General features: G+C 32.7%; 1 protein-coding gene and 1 long non-coding RNA gene across 3 annotated transcripts in view; one reads left to right on the forward strand and one right to left on the reverse strand.

Moving 5' to 3' along the window:
* Positions 1-18,802: 18,802 nt before the first annotated feature.
* The window catches only part of LOC127158965 (SLAM family member 5), a gene marked incomplete at its 3' end in the record, with an annotated part of 44,077 nt that continues 37,578 nt past the window's right edge, over positions 18,803-25,301 (forward strand). Inside the window, exon 1 of the mRNA XM_051101905.1 lies at positions 18,803-18,851. Coding sequence (XP_050957862.1) covers positions 18,803-18,851 — 49 coding nt within the window. The remainder of the gene's footprint in view (positions 18,852-25,301) is intronic.
* On the reverse strand, positions 19,430-23,905 carry LOC127158961 (uncharacterized). Of its 2 annotated transcripts, none has more exons than XR_007826326.1 (4): positions 23,351-23,905; positions 23,102-23,196; positions 20,017-20,131; positions 19,430-19,862 (listed from the first exon to the last, which is right to left on the reverse strand). It is a non-coding gene; the product is annotated as an uncharacterized LOC127158961 (long non-coding RNA). The 2 variants fall into 2 exon arrangements; XR_007826325.1 differs by having other exon boundaries at positions 19,436-19,919.

The raw sequence follows: 25,301 nt of genomic DNA on the forward strand, positions 1-25,301 counted from the left end.
CAGGAACGGCCTTTCACAAGTTTGTATCAGTCCGCTTATTCTAGCCGGGTCTGTTTTTTTTTTTTTTTTTTTCTTCCCGAGTGTAATCAGACGCCCAAATCCTGTATCATTTTATAAACATTGTATTTGTGTTACGGAATGTAGTTTCAAGAGGTTTTCAGGTGAGAATGTACTTGTTTATGGTTTAAATGTTCAGTTCGTTATTAAAGATAACGTCTATTTGAAAATTTGCTTCGACGTTTTCGGACGTGTCAGCTCCATATCGTCAGTGGGCGTTCTGAACTCATCAATCCCACCCGAGAGCGTCTCAGCTCGTCTGGATCTTCTGGAATTTACCGCAGGCTTTGATGTCTCTGTAGTGGTTACACACAATATATATATAGATATATATATACATGCAGGTGCTGGTCATATAATTAGAATATCTCCAAAAGTTGATTTATTTCACTAATTCCATTCAAGAAGTAAAACTTGAATAATGTATACATTCATTCCACACAGACTGATATATTTCAAGTGTTTATTTCTTTTAATTTTGATGATTATAACTGACATATAATGAAAACCCCAAATTCAGTATCTCAGTTTTTTTCTACCACATCTTTTCCTTCCCTTCGCCTCTCTTTTAATGTGCTTGGACACAGAGCTCTGTGAACAGCCAGCCTCTTTTGCAATGACCTTTTGTGTCTTGCCCTCCTTGTGCAAGGTGTCAATGGTCGTCTTTTGGACAACTGTCAAATCAGCAGTCTTCCCCATGATTGTGTAGCCTACAGAACTAGACTGAGAGACGTTTAAAGGCCTTTGCAGGTGTTTTGAGTTCATTAGCTGATTAGAGTGTGGGACCAGGTGTCTTCAATACTGAACCTTTTCACAATATTCTAATTTTCTGAGATACTGAATTTGGGGTTTTCATTAGTTGTCAGTTATAATCATCAAAATTAAAATAAATAAACACTTGAAATATATCAGTCTGTGTGGAATGAATGTATACATTATACAAGTTTCACTTCTTGAATGGAATTAGTGAAATAAATCAACTTTTTGGAGATATTCTACACTGTAAAAACTCCAACTTGCAAATTGTTCACACAGTTTAAATATGTAAGTCAAGTGGACACATTTTTAAGCAAAATGTTGAGTTTACACATAAAAACAAGTTAACTCAATGTTTACTATATTTTTCTCAATGAACACAAATAAGAAAGTTGAGCAAACTCAGTATTTTTATTTCTTCATTTGAGCGGTCAACTTGACATTATTGCGCATGCGCAAAGTGTCGTTGCTGAACTATACACAGAGTTTACTGCTTCAAACATAAACAACGATGGCAAAGGGAGTGGATGTCTTCTATTAAGGTAAGTTCTTTCTACCCAGATTTAATATAGAAAGTAAGCCAAATAAACTACACAGTTAGGTTTGTAAATGTTCTTTAAAGAAAGAATAAACATTGTTGAATGAAGTCTGGTGGCTAACTAGTTAGCTAGCTTTGTTTTTCCCAAGCACGATCAGCTAACGTTAGCATTTGCAAGGTATGTATACAGATATATTTTTATAGATACAGTTCAAATGTTTATGTCGATTATAACGAGCGTATAATTAACCAGATAGAGGTTAATTGTGTGTTGTATTTCGTTGTGCTAGGCGATATAACCTATTAGTTTATCTGGCACACAGTTTTTTTTTTTTTTTTTTTTTTTTTTTGTGAATCCGCGATACTGGTGCATATATGTGAAAGTGCAAGACGTGTAAGATGATAAACGTGTTTATTGACACAACCGAAGCGTGCAGAAAATATGCGATCACAGATTCATCTCTCTGTAGAAGCTTAGTTCGCTTAAATTGTCAAATACACAAAGTTGTGTCAAAATGTGATTATTTACATAATCACTTGTAGGTCTTAAATGAGAGTCAACGGAGAGATAAAATCGCCTGTGTGTCAGTAAATTTGATCCGTGCATTAACGTTAGCCTCATAAACCTGCTGATATTTGTTCCGTTAATGTTACAAAAAAATAAATAAATAAATAAATAAAAAGACAACACTCACTCCTCTTGACTGAACAAATTTAGCAGCTTCAATAAGAGTCAGTTTATTCCATACAGTGAAGATATGCAGTATTTTTTTTATACATGTATTTTTTTTGTATTATTTCTGACTTATTTCTGTACTGGTAAAAACTAGTCCTTATCCAGAATTTTATTATTATTATTTTTGTTATGTTTTAAACATTTAATGTCAATATTTAGTAGGAAATATATATATATGTATTTTTTTTTTTTTACTGCAGGACACAAAGCCAGAGGATGTCCACACCAAGGGGATGAAGATGAGCATCTTAACTATTACTGGAAGATGATGTTGTCATCCGCTCAAACCTAAAGGTGCCTAGGATGTAGTACTAGAGACGCAGATTGTGTTGGAATATATACATGGCCTTACCACTGCTGTTGCTGTCCTCTTTGGCTTAACTTAGATCATCCAAAAAAATGAAAATTCTGTCATCATTTACTCACCGTCATGTCGATCCAAACCCATAAGACATTTGTTCATCTTTAATACACAACTATATAGATATTTTTAATGAAACCTGAGATATTTCTGTCCATTCACTGAAAAACTATTCACCTAAAATTCTGATGCTTCAAAATGTTCATAAAGAGATTGTAAAACAAATACATAAGAATCGAATGGTTTAAACAAAGTCTTCTGAAGAGACGTGATCACATTACACAGCACGCATTTCACACTAAATGCTGCTCCATCTCTGCAAGTGCTGTGAGTTTGAGCCTTATATAACATGTATTAAAAAAAAATCCCAGAAATTGTATTATATTTTAGTTTTCTATACAGTGATAGCTTAAAAGCTATGTCAATTAGCACTGCATTATAAGTACACTCTAAAAAGATGGTTCTTTAAAGGTCTATTTAGAACCGAGTTTAGGTTTTTTTTTTTTATTATTATTATTATTCCTGGCTTTAAAAAAAAAAAAAAAAAAATTAGTAAACTGTCAAAACACCTCATTACTCATTTTCTGGACATCAACTATCCAGCTACACAGACTATCAACACAACAGGTGAAGTTCTTTCTTACAATGTCTATAAAATTTTAACTTTCATATTGTAACTTGTTTCCCATTGCCAATAATGTCTTTTTCTTTTTTTTAGGTTCTTTTTTGTGTGACCAGTTTATTCATTGTTAGATTTTTCTTAAAATTATTACTTGAGTCTATTCTTAAGTGTTAAAGCTATATAAAACTATCCCAAGATCCCACTTTAATTCACTTTTTTTTTTTTTTTTATATTTTGAAGGGCATACTGCTTATATGTAAATTTTTGCTAATGGCCTTCATAAGCATAATTGTTTTTACATAAACACATGGACACTCTTTAACTGTAAACTCAACTGTGTATTTCAGATGCATCATATTCACAACCTCATCATCTGCAGAGAAACTGCCACTCAATCACACCACATTGATGGGCTTAAAGGCATCACAGAGGATCCTGAAGATACATTATTCCTGGAAATTTTGTCATTTATTTTCTATTTCTATTTTTACTTTCTGATGTATTTTTTTCATGTTCATTGTCAACTGTCTTTTTATTATTTGTATTTAGCTAATAACTCTTTTTAGAGCATTTTCATTTTTGCTTCAAGTTCATGTCAATTAAAAAAAAATAAAAGTACCTAACTGAAACTACATGCTGTTTTGTTTAGTTTTTGTGTGAGTGTGTAATTATTTATGATCTCTTTATGAACGCTTTGAAGTTTTGGGTGAACAGCCTTTCAATACAGGGATAGAAGTCTCTCAAATTTCATTAAAATATTTTAATTTGTGTTGAGTGTGAACAATGGTTTAGAACAACATGGGAGTGAGTAAATGACAAATTTTCAGAATAATTTTGGTTGAATTATTCCTTTAAGTGTTGTGTTAATAGTTGAAATATTTTGCTTCTTGATCCAGTGTGTTTGTTGCATTATGGATGCGCCAAAATAATAGATGGAGCAAGATGAACGTTTAAATTATATAAACGTTTTTTTGTGACATTTGATTTAAAACTTTACTTAAGGCTGCAGAATTTTCATATTTTTAATGTTACATTTTTTCGGCACTTAAAAAAAAAAATTTTTAAGTGTGTTTTTTGTTTAAGAGTGTTTTTATTGTAAATCGTCACATCCTAGTTACATTGAGTGGAGAAAAGCTAAATTGTGTTAATTTTGCAGAATGCCAATAAATACTTTCTGTAATGATGACGAAATCTTGTTTGTGTTATATTTACAGTATTGTTCATACTGCATGCATTTGTATTCTTAAAGGATGTGGAGGAGCATACAATGTGGCTTAGAGTCTGGATGTAAGATTTAAAGTTATACATTTAAATAGTAAAAAATGCAGTTGAGTTGGCTTAAAATACTAAAGCAACCGGCTGCAAAGCTTTTTTGAGGTTACTGAACTTCAGGCAAAAAATTACTGGCACAACTTAGTTCTTGAAGTTCAGTAAACTCAAAAAAGCTTTGCAGCTGGTTACCTTAATATTTTAAGTTGAGTCAACTTAACAATTTAAGCTAATCTGCTGCAAAGCTTTTTTGAGTTTACTGAACTTGAAGAACTAAGTTGTGCCACTAAGTTGAGTCAACTTAACAAATTAAGTTAATCTGCTGCAAAGCTTTTTTGAGTTTGCTGAACTTCAAGAACTAAGTTGTGCCAACTCTGACTAGTAGTTCACTCAACTTCAATGAAGTTCACTGAACTTTTATATATGAGTTGGCACAACTTCCCTCCTTGAAAGTTGAGTAAACTCAAAATTGCTGTGCAGCAGATTAACTCAATTTTTTAAGTTAACTCAACTTTTTATTTTTTACAGTGTAATTATATGACCAGCACCTGTGTGTGTGTGTGTGTGTGTGTGTGTGTGTATATATATATATATATATATATATATATATATATATATATATATAGTTAGTACTGTGTAAAAGTCTTAGGCTACTAGTATTTTCACCAGCTCAAAAAAATGGTTTAAAGTCAGTTATTTCTATGTTTTGCTGTAGTGTGTCAGTAGGGAATATCAATTTACATTTCCAAACATTAATTTTGCTTTTAATTGTAACAATAATTCAGTCAGATTTTTGTTTGCACAAGATGTCTGACAACAGCCAGTGCTCCACACAGAGATCTGATCTCATCATCATCCAGTCTGCTTGGAATGACATGAAGAAACATATACATATATATATATATATATATATGTATGTATACATATATAATGTAGGAACATAGCAATTTTGGATTACAAACTATTTAGTAAATAGTCAAATAATATTTAAAAGAAAAAAAAAAAATTATATATAATTGGAAAAAAAATTATATATATATATATATATATATATTATAATTATAATATAATTGATCATTCATTGCCAGTCTAGAGGCATGGTCTGCCCTGTAAGATCATTTTACAAAATTTGGATATAACTGTTTTGGAAGTAAAGGATTTTGTTGTTTTTGCATCTTTCCATACTCCAATTTGACCCCCAATACTCCCCCTCTGACCATTGTTTTTTTTTTTTGTTTTGTTTTGTTTTTTTTTAGTAGCCATTTTTGAATTTCAGTTAACATTGGTTGGAGCTGCACAGAGTGTGCAGTGCATGTGGAACAAACACAGTTAAAGGGTGAAATGTCACCAAGTTTGAACTCGCAAAAAAAACAGCTTCAACAGCAGTCGCTGTTGATGACGATTTCTATGGGGCTGTGTTAGAACCGTCGGTATGAACCCCAATTTTTTGGAAAAAGTGCTTTGAACAGTTTTGAACAGGTAAACCTAAGCTGCTGTTAGTTTAAAATGTTTTGCATTGATTTGGATCCATGACCTACAATATCCCGGAACTCCCAGAAATTACATAATTTGTTATTTTGTGACAGATTTTTTTCTGAACTGCTTCAGTTTGTTCAAATCCTAGCACACAACCTTTTTCTGAAATGAGGTGACCAAGGCACCTAACTTCCTGCTATACTAGCTGTAGTTTTTTTTATTTATTTTATTTATTTTTTTATTTTTTTCAATTTGTGACCATTTTCTGCTAAAAAGTCCAGTAATCCATGCAGACCGATTTCACAGGTGGCTTTGTTAGGAGAACACAGAATCAGATCATCTGGATGTACTGAAATTTGCATTTGCTAAATCAATGACTGAGATGTATATTATAATGAGATATGTAGCATTGTTAAGCACTTTAGACAAAGTTATAGAAGGATTTGGTACAATTGGAGATTGCGGCTATGGTTCCATTTATTAATTTCAAATCTTGTACAAATCTCCATTCCCCTGATGCCTTCCACACCAGTAGAATAGGAGAGTTCAGAGGTGAATTTTGGTAGGGTATGATTGTTCTTTTTTTTTTTAATGCCACATGCACTTTTGAGATTCCCTCTTCAGCTTCTTTGCTAAAGGAATACTGTGACCTAAATCGTTACCCTCAACTGCGTTGAGTCAGTGGCATTACCCTCAAAGGTGCCGCATTTTGGCCAAAATCAAATTTATCATTTGGCCAAAGAGTGTCTGGAATGCCTGCCAATCACTTTTAGAATTGAATTTGGGTTTTGTTCTCTCCCCACTACATAGCCTGTGAACCTCGATTTGTAGTGATTTGATGTAGTGTTTCCTACTACTATCCCAAGTCCAGTTCCCAGTTTTTTACGGGTTAGTGAGCCAAAATCTCGCATTGGCCAATGAAACATCATTCTTTCCCACTGAGATGTGGGGCTGGACTGGTGTCTAATGTAAGAGAGCAGACTGAGCAGATGTTAGTTTAACAGAGAATGCAGAGAATTGCTGGGATACCAACTAGAAAATCAGGATACAAGTTTCCCCCTGGTGGTCCATAAAATCATTCTTCCTCATATACATTGTTCCTATCCTGGCCTATAAACCATAAGGTACAATGCAGATGAAGTGTTTTTTTTTTCTAAATATGGCAACATTTGTTGATAAGTAGAGTATGGGTCAAATGAATACTTTCACAAGGCACTATAAATAGAATTTCTGATGTAATATGTCCACTTAAACTTTGATAATCATCCTACATCAGAAACTGCACCAATATTTGCAGCAGAAAGACAATGTTGGGCATCCAGACCTGCTGACCCAGACATAAGGGGACAATATGAGAGAGAAGCAAAACCAAAAATAAAAATTGAAGGCAATCTATATTTTCAAATATGTTACAGACTTCAACCCTGTCACATTCAAATTCTTTTCTTTTTTTTTTTTTTTTTTTTTTTAGGGAATATAGGGAAGACAATTAAGAAACCATTTCATGGTGATCTTACATCCCTAGAAAAAAAGTAATAGATTTAAGATTTAAAATGTATTTATTTTATACTAAGTATAGTTTGAGTCTATTAACATAATTACTGACATATCGCTTGAGACTTACTGATATAAAAATCACAATTAAACTTTATTTAGAGTACTACTTATGCACAATGCACATCTCTTAATATTAAGCCTAAAATATGTTTTAATGTCACTATTGATGAGGCATTTTATCTTTAAATAATATCGGTCTTTAAATGCAAAATATTGAAAGTGTACTTAAAGTATACTTGCAATAGTTCCACTTTAGCACAATCAAATATACTTCAGTATATCTTTAGTTGGACTTCAGCACTACTTCCACACAAATAAAGTGCATTAAGTACAAAATTAGTTGTTCTGACTTTAAGAAGACTTTAAGTATAGCAGTTTAGTATGCTAAAAGTACAATTGCAGGGTATTTTTATTAAGTGCATAATATGTAAATGTATTTGTAGTATACTTAGCATGAAATAAATGTATTTAAAATACATTTTAGTAAATTTATTTTTCACTAGGGATGTTAAGGACTAAAAATTGTAGTTTTAAAAATGAAAAATGAAAAATTGTAGTTTTGGTTAAACTTCTAAATTAAAAAATATATATATATTTTTAAGAGACCATTGTAATGGGACTCGTAGGAAGCGTGAATAGATCCAAGTGCGAGCTTTATTATACAGATCATAGTCAAGACAGGCAGGGTCGATCTCCAACAAACAGTAACATCCAGGGCAAGACAAAAGCGTAATCCCATAAAACATGCAAAAGGTCAAAATCCAAGAGAGCAGTCCAAAAGTAACAAATAAACAAGGCAATGGAACAAGGCAAAACTATGGCAAAGAAACAGGGCAAAGACTATGCACTGAAAAAAAGGCAATGGGGAGGTTGTTGAATTTTTAAATATGCATTTTACATTTCTTACATGATTAATTTATGCTTCTCATCTAAACATATTTAAATCATGTACCATGAATTTATTCCATAAGGATGTTCAATCGTATAGAATTAATCATGTTGAAGCTAAATGAAGTGTTTTCTTTATAAACCCCGCCCCTTTGTCTCTCACTGTGGGTGGGATCTGAGCTCTGCCCTGAGGTAAATTAATTAAAACTTGAAAATAAAAATTAGTTTAGAGTAGGCATTTAGTATTTGAATGTGCATATTTTCACTCAGGTTTTATGTACTTGTCATATGAAACAACATTGTTTTTTTGTTTGTTTGTTTGTTTTTTTTTTTTTTAAGTTTTTATGCGTTTGTATGTTAGCTAACATTAACACTAGTGATGGGTCGTTCTTGAACGATTCGTTCATTTTGAACGAATCTTTAATGTGACTCGAGTCTCTGGGATGCGCAACATCCTATTAGGTTCTGTACTGGAATTAGTTCACCTGTTTCGAGTCTTCTAAACGAGTCGTTCGTTCATCTTATGGGGCAGTCACGTGATGAACGAACGACTCAAACCCGTAGACTCGAGAGATGAACTAATCAATTCTCTTTTCGGCTCAGACTAGTTGGTTAAGCTTATTGGGCTGTCACGTGATGAATGAACGACTCAAACCGAAAATTTGTCAGATAAGAGGCGAGGTGAGCGAATCATAGACTAAAGAAAGGTAAACAATGAATTAATCTTTTCTGTTTCTTATAGCATTATAGTTTTGCTTCGTTTGAAGTGTGATCAACGTTTGTGTAAGCAGTAGATGTGTTAGGGAGGTAACACTTAACATTTTAATTATATTTTGTTAAAATGAACGAAATGAACAAAATGACTCGAAAAAAGATTTGTTCATTTTGCTGAACGAGACTCAAATGTCAGAGTCGGTAAAATGATCCGAACTTCCCATCACTATTACAAGTCTTACTGACCCCAAACTTTTGAACGGTAGTGTATATGCACCAAGTCTTATCACTAACAGCAGTTATTGAATGTAAACCTGTAAAAAGAAAGAATTTTGTAAAATGTTTACATTTTGTACTTTTATTGTTGCTGCTGTCTTACATGTACTTACTTGTTGTTAGTGATGAGGCTGGGCAATTAAGGGCAAAAATGCTTTTGTTTTAAAAGGTTAAAAAATACTTATTTCATTTATCGAGATGTACCAAAGTACATCTACATTTGATATTTGTTAATGAAATGCTTTTGCATTTTGAGGTTGTAAAAGTTTTGTGGTATTGTGGAATTTTATTTATTTATTTATTTTTTTAATTCTACAGTGTGTAGAAATTCATTTTCCACAATAAACAATATATTGTTGTATTTTAAATATTTTCACTGTGTTAAATGGAAGAGGTTAAGAAAATTGTTCAATTAAAGTCATTACTTAAGTTTTTTGAGTTATATGTACTCAATGTTTTTAAGGCAATCAGTTGCCACAAAATTTTTAGGTTTTGAGTCACATGATTTTAAGTATTGTGTAATTAAAGTTAACTGCTACTAAGTAATATTGAGTTAAGTAATACTCAAATTTTTTGAGTTTATATAACTTAATTTTTATAAGTATTTTCATTGTTAACTTAATACAATGGCAAAAATTATTAAAAACTCATAATAATATGTCATAATAACTTAAAATATTGGAGTAGACCCAATGAAAAAAATTAAGTAAACTATAATCAAAAACTACAAGTAGTATGTAACAGAAAATTTTAACTTCTGAGAACATATTATTTTAAGTTTATTAACTCAAAAAAATTAAGGCAATCTGTTGCCTTATTTTTTTTTTTTGAGTTCTGTTAACTTTTAAGGGTTTACAGTGTAATTAAAACCACCACCTACTAGCAGTTTTAGTTTCATTTTTAAAGTGTCTACTTTTCAGTTATTTAAATAATTTAATATTTCTATATTCAAAATTGTATACTTAAAACATTAATCTCAACATGAATTTATGAATTTGACTGCACGCATGCCAGCCCCGAGCCTCATTAAACATATGACAATACACCTACAAGTCACTTTTGTGTTCTTCTGTGCCACCTCTGTATACAAATTAATTTTGATTGGTAACTTATTCTTATTCTGTTGTTTTAATTAGACATTTTAAAAAAGCTTATAAAATATTTATAATAATAATAATAATAATAATAATAATAATAATAATCGTAATGTTACAATCCTGCATTCTTTTAGTTTCTTTTTAGGCAGAATCACAGTCTCAGTCACCATTCACCATTTTGGGATTTTTATTTTATTTAATTTTTTTTTCTTTGTAATGAAAGTAAATGGAAACTGTCAGTCCTTATTCTACCTGCAACACCGGAAGAAAGAACGCAGACTTTTTGCAGTTACAACAGTAGCCTTCTTTGGTTGTCGCGGTCGGGGAAAAAATGAGAAGTGATACCTTTAAGAGTCTTGTTTTGAGTTCCAGATTTATATCAGTGAAAATGAGGAAAATATCTACTGGGTCTGAGCTCACCAAATATGTATAATTAATAGTATTTGGAGTCTCGGGTTCGGGGTCTCACACTTACAAATAAATTGTGCTTATGAAGTGTGTCTGCACTTGTGTCAGTTCAAATCTCAATTCAGTCACTAACTGCCTGAATAAGACGCATACACAGAAACAGTTTTAACGGATAGTATTTGTATTCAATGTCTCTTTTCTTTATTTTTCTTTTTCTCTTAAACTACATTGCAGTATGCTTGAAAACCTTTTCACATATTCAAATAAAAATATATATCTTATATTATATATATATATATCCCCCTCTATTTACTTTAAGGAGTCAAATATCACCTCCGAATGGGAAGGCTAATTTTTAATTAGATTTTTTGATTATTTATTAGAAGGTGCTTCTAAAATTTTGACTGCTCCTAAAAAGAAAAGTAAGCATAGAGACCTGATGGATTTATTGCATTTTGTGGGGAAGGGGGAAAAAAGTTTTTATAGTTTTTATAATAAATTTCTGAAAATCAAAATCTGCATTTGAATTGAATTTTTAATGTTATTATAACCTAATGTGAAAGTTTAAAACAGAAAATAGTGGTTTTCATCTAGCCAATTTCTTGATAAAGAAAACACATTTTTACCCAAAATTAATCAAAAAGGATTTATAGCGTTTTGGAACCAAACTCTTCATATATTTATTCCGGAAATCGAACGAGAGAGACCTGCCTGGGAATGAGATCAGATCACAAGTGGTCAGTCGTTTACAACTGGTATTAACATGCGTTTGAATGCGATTTCTTTTTCTTTTGTCACATTACATCACTTTCACTGCTTTTCTCCTGTCACGTGGTTTACGCGAACGAAGATAAATTTATCATTTGACCTACTATTACTATCTTCAATGATTAGGCTAGTTCTTCAAAAATGAACCGAATAATAATAATAACCGTATTGTTACAATCCTGCTTTCTTTTAGTTTCTTTTAGGCAGAATCACAGTCTTGGTCACTGTTCACCATTTTGGCTTTTTTTTTTCTTTGCAATGAACGTGAATGGAAACTCAGTCCCTATAACATCTGCAAAACTGGAAGAAAGAGTGCAGACCGCAGACTTTTGCGGTATAGACTCACTTCTTTGTCGCGGTCAGGGAAAGAACAGGAGAAAGTGGAACCTTTAAGAGTCTTGTCATGCTTTAATCGCGACTTTATTCTATGCCAGGATTGCTATTCATTTAATTCTACTTAAAGTTTAAATAAACAAAGCATGTATTTCTAACAGTCAAAATGCAGCTTTAAAGAAAAGAAAAGGAAAGGACGGGACGTGTGGCCAAGTATGGTCATCTATACTCGTATCTTTTTTGCTCTGCATTTAACCCATCCAAGTGCACATACACAGTAGTGAGTAGTGAACAAACACGTGCACACACCCAGAGCTGTATAGAGACCTTGCTCAAGTGACTCACCTCAGTCGTGGTATTGAGGGTGGAGAAAGCACTGGTTATTCACTCCTCCACCCTTAATCCCTGCTGGATCTGGGACTCGAACCCGCAGTCTTTTGGTTACAAGCCTGAGTCCCTAACCATTAGGCTATGGCTGCCCCAAAAATGATCAAATACCACCGTTTAATTTAGTGGTTTACAAATAATAGGCCTATTGAAATATAGAACATTCAGAAATGTAAATGCATGTTTTATTTTTAGCATGGAAATTCACTAACTTTTTAAATATTGATCCCACTTGATTGATTTCACTGCTCTATGTACTCCTGTTTATTGAGAAAAGTGACAAATTCAGCACAAGGACATCACCGCTCTCTAGTGTTCAAAGCAGAAAATCACCTTTCTCCAAGAACATCTTACTTTTACACGATAGGGTGCGCTATGATGCTGCCGTTCTCAGTCATATACAGAGCTGGGCTGTAAATGATTACATGTAGTCTGATTCTGAAAATTAAAAAAAAACAAAAAAAAAAAAAAACCTTGTAACTACATTATATTACATGATATAACACTGTAAATGTAAACTTTTTTTTTTCTATATTTATTTTTAAATTACAAGCTTTTAATTCACAGCTGCAAGAAAAAAACAAGTCAAAAAACCTCACAATTACCTTTTTTCCCTAAAAACCTAATATATTGATTTGAAGTAAACCCCAAGATTTTCAGTCAATAATTTTGTTTAATAAAATAATAAGGTGAAGGGGACTGAATATATGACACCCTTTTTCACCTTCAATACAATGACTTGACCAAGGCACCGAATCACCAACTACTCCCCAGGTGCCTCACCAGATAATGGCTACACTACTTCAGGTGTGTTCACGGTGTGTGTGTTTGTTCAGTACTCACTGCTGTGTGTGAAATGCATAGCACAAATTTGAGTATGGGTCACCATACTTGGCCACAAGTCACCCGCTTTCCTTTCCTTTCCTTTCCTTTTCTTTCCAAACCAAAGGTAATGTAATACAAATTATAGCATTATAAATGCACATACATTTTTAACAGGGTTTCCGCTGGCCTTAAAAAAGGTCTTAAAAAGCCTTGAAAAGGTCTTAAATCAGAGCAGCAAGTCTTAAATTCATACAATCATCATGGCATTAATTTTCATGTGGGATTGTTTCCTTGTGTGTTTCATTTTAAAGTGAAAAATAAAAAAAAAAAATATTTAGTTCAGTTGAGAACAGACAATACCATTACTGAACGCAGCTGCTCCATGCAGTGTGCCGAACAACAGTCACATCACAGATCAGATTTCATTTATCATGTGAACTCTTGAGTCTATGGCAGCCCATAGAGCTGTTTGTGGGAAAGTTGTGAAATTTGGCACACTGATAGAATCAGTCCCAACATTAACCACAGCAAGTTTGGAGTCTCTAATTCAAACTCTCTAGCTGCACCACTTGTCCAAATTTTCAATCATTTTATGATAATAACTTTTGAACCGTAAGGCACAGAAGGAATTTTTTCCTCTGAATCCTTGGCTCGAATGAAGTCCAAAATTCAAAAATCTTAAGGTTTAGTTTTTTATATTATTATTTTTTTTTTTTTTTTTTTGTTCGAAAAACCTACTTTTTCAAACTTGTCCTAGACGGTTTGTCAGATTGGCACCAAAATTTGCTCAGATCATCTTCGGACCATGCTGGCAAAAAGTTATGGAATTCGAATAACATGCAAATGAATTCTACGAAAAGCACGCAGAAATGGATGTGAGTCTTTATCTCTGCAGCGGTTTTGCGTATTGAGACCAAACTTATTGTGTGTTATAACAAGCATGACCTGGCCAAAAATCACAAAACTGGTCTCTTTAGATTTGGTGCATCATGCAGAGTCAAACCATACCCAATTTTCCCATGTCAGCCATTATGGGTGTCGGCCATATTGAATTTTGCTATTATTTACAAACGCATTGACGTATGTTTATGAAACTCGGTATGTGTCTTCGGCACCATGCCCTGACAGTACTCAAAAAGCTTGGTGGCAGTGCCACCTTGTGGCCAAAAGTTATGAAGAAATGTACAAAAATGCTAATAACTTCTGCTTACATTAGCCTATTGTAATGAAAGTGATCTCAGTAGATTCCTTGGGTCAAGACGAGAACATTGATGCCCATTATGCCAATATTGGCCAAACTTCCTGTCCACCATTTTGATTAATGTACAAAACCTACTTTTTTGAACTCCTCCTAGACTGTTAGTCCGATTTTCAACAAATTTGACTCAGATCATCTTCAGACCATGCTGGCAAAAAGTTATGGATTTCAGAACGGTTTTCGTTTAGCTCATCAACGAATTTGCTGGAAAGATGCCAAACAACATCTGAGGCTGTATCTCTGCAAAGCTTTGACATATTGACACCAAATTTTATATGTGCCATTGTCACCTCACATTGACCACGCCACATCAATTTGCTAACAGCTCCATCTTTTGGTCAGAAGTAATACACCATTCATTAAACATTAATAATGAAATTTCCAAAAATGCTAATAACTTCTGATTGCATTAGCCTATTGTAATAAAACTTCTCAAAATATTCCTTGGGTCATGCAAACAACATACATATCAATTATACCACAGTTAGCTGAACTGCCTTTCCGCCATCTTGATTAATGTACAAAACCTACTTGTTTGAACTCCTCCTAGACCGTTGGTCTGACTTTCACCAAATTTGACTCAAATCATCTTCAGACTGTGCTTACACAAAGTCACTGATTTTGTGTTGATAGACAAAACCGTTTTCGTACAGCACCACCACACATTTGACGCATGATGCCAAAATGACTCTGAGGCTGTATCTCTGTAAAGCTTTGACATAATGACACCAAATTTTGTGTGTGTCATTGTCACCTCACACAGAACACGCCACATCAATTTGAAAACATCACCACCTATTGTTCAAAAGTGATAAGCCATTAAATTATATTTTTGGTTGTATTTATGATTTTTCAGCCATTTCAACTGATATCATCCTAAAATGGCTTTAATTACTCATTGTAGTCGGTCTGTTGCTCCATGCCGTGCTTAGCTCCTCATTGTGCCTCTTTTGTGCTTGGCACCACAACTGCTGCTTGCAGCTATATTTTTTTATTATTATTATATATTACATCAAGGTGTATGCTGTGCTTCAAAACTTTCGCTAATAAACGTTCTACCTTTCTTATTTATACAGATTTTCAGTTGTATACCTATTAAACTTTGTGTAAGTTATTATTTTATTTAAGGCATATAACGTGGTGTATTATTTTTTTCTTTTTTTAATAAAAGTTTGTTACGTTACGTTAATGCCGCTAATTTAAAAGTGAAAGTAAAATGCGTACAACGCTTTTACAATCTACTTAAAACCGAAGGAAAGTGAAGAAAAGAGGTAAAACTCAAACTAAAAACAAACAACTGCTAGATGCTGAATTGCTGAAAGTAAAACTCGAACTATACTGTATAGAGAAGTTAGTTGGTCTTTAAAAGGTCTTTAAAAAGTCTTAAATTTACCCTCATAAAACCTGTTACATTACTGTTTTTCTCTATCACAGACAACGAAAGTGTCATTAAATGCAGTGATCCAAAACAGTTCCTCTTATCGGCAAGACATATCGGCGTAATTTTTCATAAGAGGCAGATGCCGATATTTACAATTAAAGCTATTATCGGACGATTCCAATTTCGGTCAGGTAGTGTCGTGCATCCCTAATTTTTATTTAAAAATCTTAATAAGGGCTTGATGAATTATCATATAGGGCTCAATTCCTCGATTCTGTTTGAGTATTCTATTTAAAAAAAAAAAAAAAAAAAAAAAAAATTTTTGCTCATGTTGATTAATCAGCAAAATACCAAAAAAAAAAAAAAAAAAAAAAAAAAAAAAAAAATTATATCATAAAGAAATGGTCAAATATTAAAGAACAAGTGGACAGTTGAATTAAATGTTGCTCAAATGTTGAATAAATATTTGAGTTAAATGTTTTTTAGTCAATATTAAAAACAAGGAAAAACTATTGTCAGACATTTGTTATAATGCGTAATTACATTAGCTCTATTGTTTATGAAACATTATAGTTTTGTTCAATAAAACAATATGATTACTTGCTTTTGATATTTTATTTGAACTAACTATTATTGCCTCATTGATATTATATATGTATTTAAGTGATTTTAAAGGCTATTGTTTACTTAGGTCTATTTTATTACTACAAAAAAAAAAAAAAAAAAAAAAAAAATTCTACTTATCAGATTACTTGATTAATCATCAGAATAATCGACAGATTACTCGATTACCAAAACAATTGTTAGTCACAGCCATAATATCATATGTAGTGTTAGGCAGTAATTATAGTCATATGAAAAAGTTAGGACACCATATTGAATTTCATGGTTTTCTGTATCAGGACGTAATAAAAAATTATCTGGTCCTTGGCAGGTCTTAAAATTTGGAAAATAAATCCTCATGTAAACATTATCACATGACATATCACACAGTGTCATTACTTATTTAAGAAAAATACAGCCAAGAGGAAAAGACCATGTGTGACAAAGTTAGGACACCCTATGAGTCAACTGCCTGTAGATCCAGTTTTAGCAGCAATAGCTTGAATCATTAATTTTTTGTGTGACTTTATCAGTCTCTCACATTGTTCTGGAGGAATCTGGACCACTCTTATTTTCAACGCTGCTCCAGTTTATTAAAGTTTGTGGGCATTTGTTTATGCACAGCTCTCACCACAGCATTTGAGTCAGGATGAGCTCTAGACTTGGACTGGGCTGTCGCAACCTTGATTCTTTTCTTTTCATCCATTCTGTTGTGGATTTGCTGGTGTGCTTGGGATCATTGTCCTGTTGCATGACCCAATTTTGGCCCAACTTTAGATGTTGGATAGATGCTGTCGCATTTGACTCTGCTTTGATATACCAAGGAGTTCATGGCCAACTCAATGACTGTGAGGTGCTCAGGTCCTGTGGCTACAAAACAAGTCCAAAATGATCAGCCCTCCTCCAGCATGCTTGTCTTTTGGTGTTTGTGCTGATATGCTCTTTAGGTTTTCACCAAACCTATGTAATGCTGTGCATTATGGCCAAACATCTCCACTTCAGTCTCATTTGTTCAAAGGACATTATTCTAGAAGACTGTTTTTTTTAGATAGAAGAGGCTTTCTTCTGCCAAGCCTTCCAAACATGTCATTTTTGTCCCATATTTTTCAAATTGTATTGTCATGAACTTCATCATTTAACATGTTAACTGAGGCCTGTAGAGTCTGAGGTGTAGTTCTTGGGTTGTCTGCCATTTCTCTGAGCTTTACACGGTCTGATCTTGGGGTGAATTTTCTGGGACGTCCACTCCTGGAAGGAGAGATGTCGTATTAAATGTCATCCACTTGTGAATAAATGTCAGATTGTTTGGAAATGGCTGTATTACTCTTCTCAGATTGATGGCAGCAACAATTGCTTCTCTAAGATGACTGCTGATGTCTTACCTACTTGGCATTGTGTTAACACACACTTGAAGGCTCCAGACCAGCAAACTGACAAAGCTTATGCTTTTATAGAGGCACTCAGACTTACTAATGATCAGTTAATCAAAAGTATTTGATCAGCAGTGCTTGACTGTTATTTACCCTCTTAATTCCAATGATAACAGTAAGGGTGTCCTAACTTTGTCACACATGGCTTTTCCATTTTGGCTTTACTTTTTTTTCAGTAAATAATGACACAATTTTTTGCAATTTGTCGTGTTTTATTTTCAAAATTTTAAGACCAGCCAAGGACCAGTTATTTTTAATGATGTCCTAATATGGAATTCAAAAGGGTGTCCAAACCTTTTCACATGACTGTATTTACTAGTAACGCATTACAGTAATAATATTACTTTCCCTGGTAACTAGTAGTGTAACTAATTACTAAGAAAACTGAAACAATATTACAGTTACCATCCAAAAAAAAAAAAAAGCTCTAGTTAGTTCTTTGTCACAATCGCTAATGATTTAAAATTCAAAAAGTCAATCGTCCCTATCAGTGTTCATAATTGTCATGCACATGCACACGTGACATCACCAAAGCAGCAAACTAGGTTTATCGAAAGATGGAGAAGCCCCCATTATATAGCGGCTGGAAATACAGCCATTATTTTAATTTTGTAGAGAGAAAGGATGACAAAAAACAACTATAAAATTGTGTAGTGGTACTAAGACTTTGTCCACTGCAAATGCAAACATGTTTGGTTGGTTACGTTTTAAAAATTGTGGTTTGCCATCACTTTGAGCAAGTTGTACTCTTCATTTATCTTAACTTTTCACAGGCTGCAAAAATTATGCGATTACCAATTTTTTTGGGTGTAATGGAACAGTAATGTAACTCTTAGTGTAACTTATTACTGCTGGCTGGGAGTAATAAGTGAAATAATAATATTATTTTTGAAATGAGTAACAAGTAATGAGTAATATATTAAGTTTTTTGAGTAACAAACCCAACACTGATCATATGCAAATGCAGGATGTGAACTAGGAGGGTCAAACGCTGTCAGGGGAGAATTCACACAACACTTTAGCAGTTCTGCTGTTAGATCACACACTGAACCACTGAAGAAAATGTTTCACAAGTTTGTCTTGTTCTGTTTGTGCTGCTGGAGTCTGACTGGTAAGTTTATTAAAATATTTATCTATATTCTGTTATCTATATTTATCTATATATCTTCTTCTTCTTTTTTAAATACATTTATACATATTTAAAAATACTTCTGCAGTAATCATGAACATCCACAAATGTCATGAAAACATACTACTCAAAAAGTGGCGAAACTTTATAGTCTACTGGAGACTATCCATTAATCTCTTATTTATTTAAAAAAAAAATGTATTGAAAATATCCAGCACAACTAAAACTGTACCTTCCATCTACAACAATTAACATTCATTTATTACCAATAAATTATAAAACTTTAAACATTGATTGTCCTTTACACTTTAAATGAAATTAAACTCTAAGGATGTGACACACCAATAAGTATTAATCTTAAATCTAGAGAAAAATAATAATAAATCTGTTGGACTACAAGGAGTACACTTACATTTAAATCATCATTTTGATTCTAATCTTAATTCACATTTAAAATAGATGAACTTTAACATTTTATTTTGATGTAAACTCTTTATTCATTTATTATAGATTTATTTGTCAAGTGTGTGCAAAACACACACAAAGAATTTGTTGCGGTTTTTCAGGAGCTCTTGGTACATTCATACAGTACACAAATATATACATATATGACACAAGAACATATATGAGAACGAGAACAAAGAACATTTAAGGAGGACTGTTAAAACACTAAACACTCACTCAACACTAAATCTATTACACTGATTATTTACTACAATTCACAACACTGAAAATAAGCCAATTGTTGTGTTCATATTCCTCTTATTGTTTCATATTTTCAGCTCATCTGCCTGTTCCTGTCATCAGCAGTAACTCTTCAAACTGTTCTTCATCATCATCATGTTCATTGTTGTGTTCAGTGGTGAATGTGAGTGATGTGAGTCTCTCCTGGTACAAAGGAAACAGTTTATTGTCCAGCATCAGTGTGTCTGATCTCAGCATCAGTCTCTCTCTACCTCTGGAGGTGGAATATCAGGATAAAAACACCTACAGCTGTGTGATCAACAATCCCATCAGCAACCAGACCACACATCTGGACATCAGCAAACTCTGTCACACATGTGCAGGTACAGCAATATCAATATGTGTATATTTACTAGGCTAACCTCTGTCTTATGTTGTAGATCAGACTGATTCAATCACTTACATTACATCTCTTTCACTGTCCTTCATATCCTCCAGATTCAGTCTCTCTGATAGTGTTGATCTCTGCTGCTGCTGGGATCTCTGTTGATTTTAGCTGCAGTCGTGATCTTCAGCATCTGCAGGAAACACAGAAAAATTGATACAGAAGGCAAGTATTATCTTCTCCTTTTAAACAAGTAAAATAAGAAATAATTCTTCAAAAAATATGTTTTAAATATTTTAGTCATCTGATTGCTCTGTTTTTTATTATTTAATTTAAATTATTCTCAAAATTGTCACCATTATAATAAATGTCTATTTGTACATAATGAGACTAACCGTCCTTTTTTACTCATCTCACTTGCATGCACAAACAAAACAGATTTTCCAATTCTTAATGTGCATCAACACTGGGAAAGCAAAAAGAGAAATGTTTCTTTTTAATAATAATAATAATAATAATAATAATAATAATAATAATAATCACATTGTCCCACAAAATCTTATCTCCATTTTATGAACATAATCTTACATGTGTAAAGATGTGGCTGGTGCTTTAAAATTTATATAAATGATAACTTTTGTTGTGCTTGTTGAACTTACATGCTGATTAAATACAAAGAATGTAAAATACTTTGTTAAATATCCTATTTGGGTTTGATTTATGTATAAATGAATGAATGTGCGATTTATGTGTTTCTCCAAATGTAATGATACACACTGTTTTAGGAACTATTTGTGTGTGGGGAAAGTTATAGGCCTAATAGCTATAATTACATTTGTTAGTGGCATTTTTTAAATCGTTGCGTGTTACTTTGGTGTTAAATTTGAAAGCCCTAATAATAACACATAGGTTGTGAAGAACCAGATCTAATTAAGACTAATTAAGATTTAAGTTTTGTGGTTTTAATACATTTATTATTGTTAAAACAGGTGAGACTCGTGAAGAAGAGATCACTTATGCTGAGACGAGATTCTACAAAAGAAAAGCACAGAAATCGGTAAGACAATTTATTGTTCATTTGTTGAGTATTTGTATAATTGGTAACACTTTACAATAAGGTGTCATTGGTTAACATTAGTTAATGTATTAACTAACATACAATAAACAATACATTTGTTACAGTATTTATTAATATAGGTAAAAAAAAGTACAGTTGTTCATTGTTTGTTCATGTTAGTTCACAGTGCATTGACTAATGTTAAACACAACTTTCGATTTTAATAATGCATTAGTAAATGCAATAAATTAATAAATCAAATTAATAAATGCAATAGAAGTATTGTTCATTCTGAGTTCATGTTCACTAAAGTAGTAAACTAATGTTCACTAATGAAACTTTATTGTGAAGTGTTACCATATAATTTTAGCAGAGAGTCTGATCTAGATCAGTATGTACTTTTGATTTTGTCTTGATAATATTTAATTTTCCACTACATAAGAAAAAAAAAAAAAAAAAATATCATGCTCTGGTAAATTATGACAAAATTAGACATTCTGACATACTAAATTGAAATGATGCAATTAAAATATCAAAATTATAAACTAAAGCACTGAAACTATCATATACAAAGTTTAAATAATGTCAATTAAAATAAATAAATAAATAAATAAAATAAAATAAATAAATTCTAACTTGAATCATCAAAATTATGCCATACTAATTTTTCTTCTTTAGTGTAAGGAAACACTATTAGGCCTGAAATGATGCCTTTTTTCAGCTTTCAGCATATATTGTGTGATATACTCGATATACTGATTATTGCAACAGGCCTAGTGGCAATAATGAGCTTTCATAGTATAATGATCTATCAAATCTATCACGTGTTTATACAAGACTTGGTACTACAAAAAAAAAAAAAAATTGTTGTTAAATAAATAAAAATCATCATCATCATCATCATCATCATTATTATTATTTATTATTATTATTATTATTATTATTATTATGCTTCTTTTTTATATACAGAAAGTAGAAGAGGAGGATCGTGTGGAATATGCACCAATTGCAATCAGAAGATGATCAAACTTAGAACAACATTTAAGTACAAGACCCTTATTGTCAGATCATTTTCATTAGGAACTTCCTGCAACGACCTCAGACTCTGAGTCTATGGATGAGCATTTTCATTGCAGCTTTTTCATTTTTGCAAAACATAGATGCAAACTATCCTTCAAAAGGTGACAAAGTGAACTCTGCTGTGGTATCCATTATTTACAACTAAACAGAAATGTGGTTTGATATTCGGCAGAAAAAAAACAGCTTGTGCATGAGAATGTGTCTACTGCTGGGTGTTTGCATTTGATGTCAGTTTGTTAGTGTGTGTCTAAGGTGTCAATAGTGTCTGTTTGAGTGTGCATCTGTGCAAGTATGAGTCTGAGGTGTCAGTATTTTGGCTGTGTATAGCGTGTGCCGTGTGAGTGTGTCTGAGGTGTCAATCGGTGTGATCAACAGGATTTTTTTTTCATTTATGCATTTATTACAAGAAACCGTTGACTTCTGCTCTACAGGGAGGCCACTTTACAACAAAATACTAAACTCATTATTGCTGTTTTTGGCAAAAAAAGCATCTCAGTCAAACAGTGATATTTACAGTATGAAAATGTAAAATATTATATACATTGTGTGCATGATGATCTCAAACAATGATCCTGCAGTTAAGCAGTACTACACTCAGAAAAAAAAAAAAATGTACAAAAGCTGTCATGTGCAGTATCTTTTCAAAAAGTACATCTGCTTATTATGTATCCCTTATGGGTGCATATTAATATCTAAATGGGCAAAAAGGTAATGCACCAGTTAGAGCTTGTACCTTTTTTTCTGAAAGTGTAGTTTTAGTAGTTTTTATTCTTTCTAAGCAGATTCTTTATCCATGTTTATATCCTGTTTTTTCGACCAGTGTTATTTAAAGAATAAATGCAATGTATGATTTACAATTCATGACTTGTGTGTGGTTAATCATTCATTTTGTTTGTATCAGCTTTGATGAGAAACTAACAAAATAGATTTTTTTTCAATAGCATAACAGGGCTCCTGTCCATATGTAAAACAATGGTTAAAATTTAGAGTGTGAGATTAAGATCATAATCAAACAGAAAATCTCACCTTGAGTTTCCAATGATAATGGTAGTTCAGACACAAATAGGCTATGTGGACTCAAGATATTCACTCCTGCTCCAGTTTCAGCTCTGTAACACCACCTGAGGATCAGGGAACAAAACATGAGTGATGGGGTGAAGGAGTGTTATCCAACAAATGACACAAACCACTTTTTTTTTTTTTTTAGTAGAAAAATAAGCATTAGCACGTAGGACTACATGGTTAGTGTGGTGTTGTGGTTAGTTGTGTTAGTACCTAGTGTGCTCTTAGTGAGTGGGTGGTTGGTTGGTTGTTTACTGGTCCAAAGAGCCCACATGTCTGATATAATATAGACTCTGTCATATTCTGGTCTGTAGATGTGTCCAGGTCCCTCGTTTGATGTGCGCCTGAGGGACTTTTCACCGGATTCATGGTCCAGCAGGTGAAAACCATAAGCCTGGTCATTTTAAATAGCAGCACCCCTCAGCAACAAACAGGAACAGTATGAGTAATCGTTCGTGTCTGGAGCACAGGACGGAAACTGTGCAGTAAACTTGACACACTGATAAATACACCTGCGTTCATCAGTAGGAAAAAATGACACAAAGTCGCCACTTAAACAGCTCGTGCCTGATGCCGCCGAGTTTATGACGTCACGCGAACATGAGCGGGGTCACACAAAACAAACTTTCAGTCAAATAAAGAGCATTAAATGTGTCGAGGATTTCAGATACATGATAATAACAGATTAACACACGTGCAGTGACACTAAATGACGCTCTCTGTTGTTTATAACACACCCACAACACCAATAACAGCATCCGTTATAAAAACAAAAATAATAATAATAATAATAATAATAAAAAAACAGCATCCGTTATATATTTTGTGTGTTGGTTTGCAGTAATGTTGTTTTCTTTTACATAAATTATATCACGCATCAAATGTATGTGTATCCACCTTGTAAACCTAAAAGCCGCTCAACATCTCACAGAAACTCACAGAAAGCAGATATACATACCCTCAGTTTTGACCACTAGAGGTCAAGAGTCGTTTTCACTTCTTCTTCTTCTTCTTCTAGGGTTTATGGGCGGTTATTTATTTTTACTGGCTGACGCATTACTGCCACCAACTGGTATGGACCAGGACCAGAATGTCTACTAGGCCTAGACCAGGGGTCTGTAACTTCAACGTCAAAAGAGCCATTTTGGCCCTTTCACATGGAAATTCACATTAAAATTCACATGGAGCCACAATATATTTGATTAACAAATACAGATAAAACGGCATATAGCTAAAGTTTTTATATTTAGTTATGTTACAGAACAGAGGAGTAGCAATTATTTCAGAAGTGAGGGGGACAGAAATGTCAAATGTCGTAAAAATGATAATAATAATAATAATAATAGGCCTAATAATATTTATTTATGTATGTCTAATTGACAAACAAACAAACAGGAGCTGTGGGTTGTCGACCCCTGGCAAAAAAAAAAAAAAAAAAAAAAAAAAAAAAAAACAAGATCCTTCAATTAGTTTTTCTAAGCTATTGAAACTTAAATTATAACACCTATCATTTGACTTCTTTCACAGAAAATATTTTCATATATACACAGATTCATATATACACACACCAATTAGGTATGTAACTGTATGAAAATTTCTTATCACGATTACAGTGTCCAAAAGTTTCATGGTTATCAGTATTATCACAGTATTGTTAAAATGTGTTGGAAATATTCAAAACATACTGACACATAAATAATTTCACCAAGTTTTATTAGTAAAATCAACAAACAACAAATAAAATGACTTTTTGTTTGCATAAACACTACACCAACAACATTACCAATGATGTCTGGATTTTAAATGACAACAAGACAGACAACAGTTTATCTAATAACATGTTTGAAATGTTCAAATAAAGCTTTGAAAAGGTGTCATTAAAAGGTATAGTATACAAATGTATATAAAATTAGCAAAGCAAAGAAAAAAAAAAAAAAAAAAAAGAACCTTAATTTGCATTTTTTAGCCTAGTTTTAATCTAACGTTTGATTAACCTTAATACTGGGCTAGAAAACAACATTACAAATGATTATAAATTAACCTTCTATCTGAAAACTTCCTGAATGACAACTTGAAAAAAATTCATACTCAGTGACTCCTAAGGTTTAGGTAACATTTACGAACACAGTACAATGTGTCAATGTCAGATTGAATGTTTCTCTTT

The sequence above is a fragment of the Labeo rohita genome, unplaced genomic scaffold, assembly GCF_022985175.1.
Source record: "Labeo rohita strain BAU-BD-2019 unplaced genomic scaffold, IGBB_LRoh.1.0 scaffold_181, whole genome shotgun sequence".
NCBI classification, from domain to species: Eukaryota; Metazoa; Chordata; class Actinopteri; order Cypriniformes; family Cyprinidae; genus Labeo; species Labeo rohita.